Genomic DNA, 6,475 nt, shown 5'->3' with positions numbered 1-6,475 from the left:
ACAAAATCTGGGTTTACAGTGTATTTTGAAAAGTGTCCTGAGATTGGTGAATGAATTGGTGCTATACAAATAAAACTGAATTGAATTAATTGAATATTCAGTGTCATCATTGCATGTAAAATGCTATATTATCTGTGTCTATTGCCATTTTCTTGTGTACATTTCATGTTCATGCTTTTGTGCACTCAAAAACATATTACAAAGTAAGAAATTATACTCACAGTAGAATATTTCCTCTTCCTTTCTTGGAAACTTAAAACCAGCTCTCTCTTTTTTTTTTAGACTATATTTTTATGTAGCCTACAAAACATTGTGTGTTTTCAAGTTTGTTTTGGAGGTTCACCTGTTCCCTTACTAGTCTTCAAATTCTGCTAAAACCGACGCCCTTACACATTATTTGACCTCATGCCTCATTAAATAAAACGTGCAACACTGCCACCTACCGATTAAAAAGCGCTCTTACACCTCAACAACACAGCATCACATGATTTTACTTCCGCAACTCATGATGCCAACACTGATTCAAAATATATAACAGGGAAGTAAGTGCCGTAGCTGACTGTGTTCAAGGAAACACTGCATGAAAAGGCACATTCATTGAATTCTGCACTTGAAACCGATGTGAAGACTCAATCATGTCTCTGCTCAGATTTGGATGCGTGCTGCTGCTGCTGTTTGGACATTCAGTGAGTACCTCTGAGTGTTTATACTCTGCTCTCTGTTTGTACCTGCAGCCTCGTTCAAATAACATTAAAAACTTATGAAAAACAGATTTTGGTGGTGCTAAACACGAATAATATTTGTAATAATTGATTTAATTAGGCTCATATTTTCAGGTAATGTACTGTACATACATTTAGCTGCACTAGGATATGCTCTCACATACTATTGCCTGTACTGTATACAGTATCTGACTTACTGTGCATTCATATTTATACTGTCTATGCTGTATTTGTCTGTATATCTGTATAACTCCAGCTGTTTATTCTGTATATCTTACTATTGTCATTACTTGCTCGTATATCTGCAGTGTTTTGCCTCCTGTAATGGCTGCCACATGTTCATACTGTACATAACTTAGTGGATTCATATCTTCTCCTTGCTGTTTATCCTATATGTTACCACTATACATAATACATTTCTCATTTTGATGCTAAACTGCATTTCATTGTCTCAGTATTTGTACTCTGTGCAGTGACAATAAAGTTGACTCTAATATGGTATAAAATACTTCTCAGGCCTTTTAAAAATGAGAATATTTTAATACGTGAATATGTGTTGGTTGGAAGGTACAGTATCTCACATTGAAGCATTAGTCACAAACTTTAGTAGGCTTTAAGTCAGCTGAGATGTCAGGCCTGCCCCATAAAAACATGAAACTTTAACCACAATATAAACCAACTTGGCCGTCTGTAAATGATGAAGTGCACTGTAAATTCACCTGTGAGTCAAGTTATGATGTGCTGACCTGCAGCTCGGGGTACCTCGTTCATTCAGCGTGGACTACAAGAATGACTGCTTTCAGAAGGACGGGAAAGAGTTTCGTTACATATCAGGAAGCATCCATTACAGCAGGATCCCCAGAGTCTACTGGAAGGATCGACTGCTCAAGATGTACATGGCAGGACTGAATGCCATCCAGACGTAGGTTTACCTACTGTTTTGTATGCTGTACTATGACAAAACAAAAGTCTCTCAAACCTCCTCAAATAGCTGGTTTTGACAGTGATTGACTCACTCGACTGTTACTGCTGTTTTCAGTTTATTTTTCAATATACTTATGTACCCAGGACCCCCTGTAAAGCAGTACTGATACAGAGTGGACACACAGCTTACATAAATAATGACTGTGTGTTTGGATAATACTGAATCTTCATTCACATTGAAGGTACATCCCCTGGAACTACCACGAGGAGTCTCCAGGCCGGTACAATTTCAGTGGAGACAGGGATGTGGAGTATTTCCTTAAGCTGGCCCAAGACATCGGTTTAGTGGTCATCCTTCGGCCTGGACCCTACATATGTGCCGAGTGGGACATGGTGAGTGTAGTTGTCAGTAAATGTACACATTTTGACTTTTTGATGGTATTCAGAATTAAGAAATACTGAACATATTCAACTCTTAGCTTTATATGGTATATATCAAATCAAAATCAAATCAAATCTTTTTAAAACAATGTGTAGACTTTATAGTAAGAATGCATTTACACCGATCAGCCATAACATTATGACCACTGACTGGTGAAGTAAATAACACTGATTATCTCCTTATCATTGCACCTGTCAGTGGGTGGGATAATACTTTAGGCAAGCAGGGTGAACATTTTGTCCTCAAAGTTGATGTGTTAAAAGCAGGAAAATGTTCTGATCCAACAGACGAGCTACTGTAGCTCAAATTGCTGAAAAAGTTAATGCTGGTTCTGATAGAAAGGTGTGCATCACAGTTTGTGTGTTGTTTATTTGTGGGACTGGGTAACATTATGACCACCAGGGTGTCCACGTGGTCATAATGTTATAGCTGATCGGTGTATATCTCTGCTGTTGGATATCAGTGCAAATAAATTTGGGATAATCAGTCCCTCCCGGATTTTTGTTTTATTATGGAATGACATTTAAAAAAAAAAAACCTGCTGCCACTGTTTGCGTTATTCTGTCAACCAGGGTGGGCTGCCTGCATGGCTTCTCAACAAGAAAGACATTGTGCTGCGGTCTTCAGATCCAGGTGAGAATCAAAGAAAAGCAGGATGAATGAGGACACATAGTCACAGGTGCAGTACATGCAACACTATCGTTTGTGTATTTCAGATTACATTGCAGCTGTAGACAAGTGGATGGGGAAGTTACTGCCAATTCTAAAGCCTTATCTTTACCAGAATGGTGGTCCCATCATCACTGTGCAGGTGAGTTCTGGACTGATTTCTGCAGGTTTCTGTGCATTATTTACCATTACAGCTCTTAACTCAGTAAGAAAATAACTTCACTCTCCTGCTATGTCTGTGTTTGGTAGGTGGAGAATGAATATGGCAGTTATTTCGCCTGTGACTACAACTACTTGCGTCACCTGTCCAAGTTGTTCCGCTCTTACCTGGGCAGCGAGGTGGTGCTCTTCACTACAGATGGAGCCGGGCTAGGTTACCTAAAGTGTGGCTCGATACAAGATCTCTACGCCACTGTTGACTTTGGGCCTGGTAGGTGTCAGGTGTCTAGTCAATGTTTTACAGTTTACAGCAAATATTGACTGTTGGTTAAAGGTTCAGTCATGTGTTAATATCTTGAATTACGGATGTATTGTGAAAGCAACTTGAGATGAGATTCTTGTTTTTCTCTACATTGACTTAATGTCACATTTTAGAGTAGTGAGTGAGCTTATCTTTGCTTTTATTCTGTCAGGTGGAAATGTAACCGCTGCATTTGATGCACAGAGACACGCCGAGCCTCATGGACCTTTGGTAAGTTTTTCCTCGATGCAGTTTGTGTGTTTCTGTGTGACAAATTTTTTTCTCAGATGCTCATAAGGTTTACATTTGTATTAACAGGTGAACTCTGAATTTTACACTGGCTGGCTGGACCACTGGGGGTCACGTCACTCTGTCGTGTCATCTGCCATAGTGGCCAAGTCCCTCAATGAAATTCTGGCTGTGGGAGCTAATGTCAACCTGTAAGTAGGTTGTAAGTAAGTGGCTTTAGACCAGTGGTTCCCAACCTTCTCCATAATTTTCTCCCTCTTAAACTGATTTGACCCCTGACTAACTGACATATTTTATGATTATTTCATACTTGATTCGATGCATAACGATTACAGTACAGAACGACTGATAAATAGTATATTTAACCCAAATAGTGAACACAATAACTGCTTAGTTTTTGTAAAACAAGCGGTTTATTTCTTGTGAATATTGACTTAGAGTTTTCCTGATATTTTTAGAAACTTTTCATACAACTATCCGTCTGTATTATGTATTTTATTTTTAATAATCATACATAGTTAATAGGCTACTCTTTTGACAAATTAATTACTTTTGACAGTTATTTTATTATTGCTCTCAGCTCTTTGACAAGGCTGTTTAGAGTTAAGGCTGTGTGAATATAGTTTGTGTTCAGGTCTTCAAAGTTTAGATCTTAAATAATAATCTTGACTTTGACTTGAGCTACATTGAGATTTATTCCTACTGTGTATATTTTTTTAAGTTTTCCTACACCCTTAAAATCAAGAGGGCCTTGCGACCACTGCCAGGTTGGAAACCACTGCTTCAGACACACTAATGCAGATTAATAAAGGCAAATAAACAGATTTCAGATTCAACATAAGACTGTGCCATCCACTGGACATCAACTATCAATGCCAGAAATGACTTGGTTACTTTTTACATATTGTACCTCCTAAAATGCATTGTCTTGAAGAGAGATAATGGCTTTGTAGTTTGAAGTTATTAGAATCTAGTTGTGCTTTATTTCTGTCAACATTTCAGTTTCACTTCTCTCCTCGCAGGTACATGTTCATAGGAGGAACAAACTTCGGATACTGGAATGGTAAGCGCACTTCGACAGACTGGTTTAATGAGATGATGTAATCGTTTTAAGTGACTTACAGCAAAGCCACATGGTTGTTGCCAAAAAAAGAAAAAACCTCTGATTGCCTCTTCATACATCAGGTGCCAATTCTCCTTACGGCCCGCAGCCCACAAGCTACGACTACGATGCCCCGCTCACGGAAGCAGGAGACCTCACAGAGAAGTATTTTGCTATTCGGGAGGTGATCAAAATGGTAAGAACTGAAAGTGCAGGCCTGTAGTTTTGTATTAAACGTCACTTTAGTTGTTGTTGTTGTTACAGTTACAGTTGTTGTTATGTTATCTAGAAGAACTAATGTATTTTATTCTCAACAGTACCGTAAAATACCAGAGGGACCCATACCACCAACAACTCCAAAATATGCATATGGGACTGTCGTGATGAAAAAGGTATGCACTCAGTTGCCTTTGCCGTTGATCTTGTTGATCAAATAATTACATATGGTTTACTGCAACTCACCACTGAAAGTCTTCTTGTCACCTGATTTAAAACATGAAGAATACATACTAAAAAGCTGCCCTCTGCCACCTCAGCTCCAGACAATATCGGATGCCTTAGAAAAACTGTCGTTCTCCGGCCCTGTGAAAAGCATCTATCCTCAGACTTTCACTGAACTCAACCAGGTATCCTTTAATGTTCTTCTTTTTTATATATTTATATATTATATTTATATTTTTATTTATTTATTTAATATATTTTTTATTAGATTTTATAATATAATTCATTCTTTTCCTTTTTTAGTTGTTGATTTGTTTTAAAATGTATCTCTTTCCTCTTTGTCCTGTAGGCCTTTGGTTATGTGCTCTACAGGACGGCTCTGCCTGTTGACTGCAGCACACCAACGCCACTGTCATCTCCACTCAATGGCGTCCATGACAGAGCGTATGTGTCAGTGGACGGGGTGAGTCTGATTGTTTCTTAGCAGGTATTACACACAGGGCAGCACGATTATCATTATCCCAATTTTAGATTAGCAGCAGCTGAAAACATTGGACATTAAAAAACATTAGCTTCTTTTTCTAAAAAAGATTAGTAGAAAAACATATTTTTCATAGTCAAGTATAAAAGAGAGTATTGTTTTGGTGTCTGTACTGCAACTCAGTTTTCATATCCACTCTAGTTATAGAAATAGTTTTGAAATGATACCTAGTCCGAGTTAAAAATGCAGCAAACGTAACCATGCTGAATTCTTCTGAAGGTGGCTGTGGGGATTCTCGAGAGAAACAAAGCTATAACTGTCAACTTGACGGGGAAAGCTGGCAGTCAGGTTGACATACTGGTGGAGAACATGGGCCGGATCAACTACGGAAGAGAAATCAACGACTTTAAGGTTTTTATCCAGCTACAGTTTTTAAAGTGTGTGCTTTGACATATAGTAGGTGTCTGCATAACTATCACAAGGCTTTACTGGATTTCCAGTTCTACAAGCCTAAAAAGATAATATTACAATTTTAGTATGTGATTATGGATTCCATTGCTTACCTCTTACCTGTTTGAGCTCCCTCTGTCCACTTCCTGTTTGGTTTCTTTGCTGCACAGGGCCTGGTGTCCAACCTGACTCTGGGGAAAGACACACTCCTCGGCTGGACCATGTACAGTCTCAGTATCGATGAAGCGGTCAGTCAGGGACTTCTCGGTGAACTGAAACCAACAGACGCTCCTCAGCCTGCTGCTCTCTCCCTTCCAGCCTTCTACGAGGGAAGCTTTATCATTCCTGACGGCATCCCAGATCTGCCCCAGGACACCTACATCAAACTGCCCAAATGGAGGAAGGCATGTCACATTTTTCCCTCTTTTGAATTTATTATGATTATCAACATAAACACCAACATTTCCATCAACACACAATGGCCACAAGAACCAAACCTTGGATCCATGTTATATGATGTACATAGCGCATGATA

At 38.9% G+C, this 6,475-nt stretch overlaps 1 protein-coding gene across 1 annotated transcript in view; it reads left to right on the top strand.

The window, feature by feature from the left end:
• The first annotated feature begins 502 nt into the window (after positions 1-502).
• Positions 503-6,475, top strand: part of glb1 (galactosidase, beta 1) — a 7,715-nt gene continuing 1,742 nt past the window's right edge. Inside the window, exons 1-15 of the mRNA XM_035661023.1 lie at positions 503-686; positions 1,475-1,644; positions 1,889-2,039; positions 2,661-2,721; positions 2,805-2,899; positions 3,007-3,187; positions 3,390-3,448; positions 3,536-3,657; positions 4,489-4,529; positions 4,652-4,764; positions 4,886-4,960; positions 5,105-5,194; positions 5,359-5,472; positions 5,770-5,901; positions 6,111-6,344. Of these exons, the coding sequence (XP_035516916.1) occupies positions 636-686; positions 1,475-1,644; positions 1,889-2,039; positions 2,661-2,721; positions 2,805-2,899; positions 3,007-3,187; positions 3,390-3,448; positions 3,536-3,657; positions 4,489-4,529; positions 4,652-4,764; positions 4,886-4,960; positions 5,105-5,194; positions 5,359-5,472; positions 5,770-5,901; positions 6,111-6,344 (1,689 nt within the window). The 5' untranslated portion in view covers positions 503-635. The remainder of the gene's footprint in view (positions 687-1,474; positions 1,645-1,888; positions 2,040-2,660; positions 2,722-2,804; positions 2,900-3,006; positions 3,188-3,389; positions 3,449-3,535; positions 3,658-4,488; positions 4,530-4,651; positions 4,765-4,885; positions 4,961-5,104; positions 5,195-5,358; positions 5,473-5,769; positions 5,902-6,110; positions 6,345-6,475) is intronic.

This window comes from Morone saxatilis, unplaced genomic scaffold (assembly GCF_004916995.1).
Source record: "Morone saxatilis isolate NCDOM2014 unplaced genomic scaffold, NCSU_SB_2.0 Contig17, whole genome shotgun sequence".
In the NCBI taxonomy this organism is placed as follows: domain Eukaryota; kingdom Metazoa; phylum Chordata; class Actinopteri; family Moronidae; genus Morone; species Morone saxatilis.
Note: the sequence above shows the minus strand (reverse complement) of the source record. Positions and strands in the feature narration are given on the sequence as shown.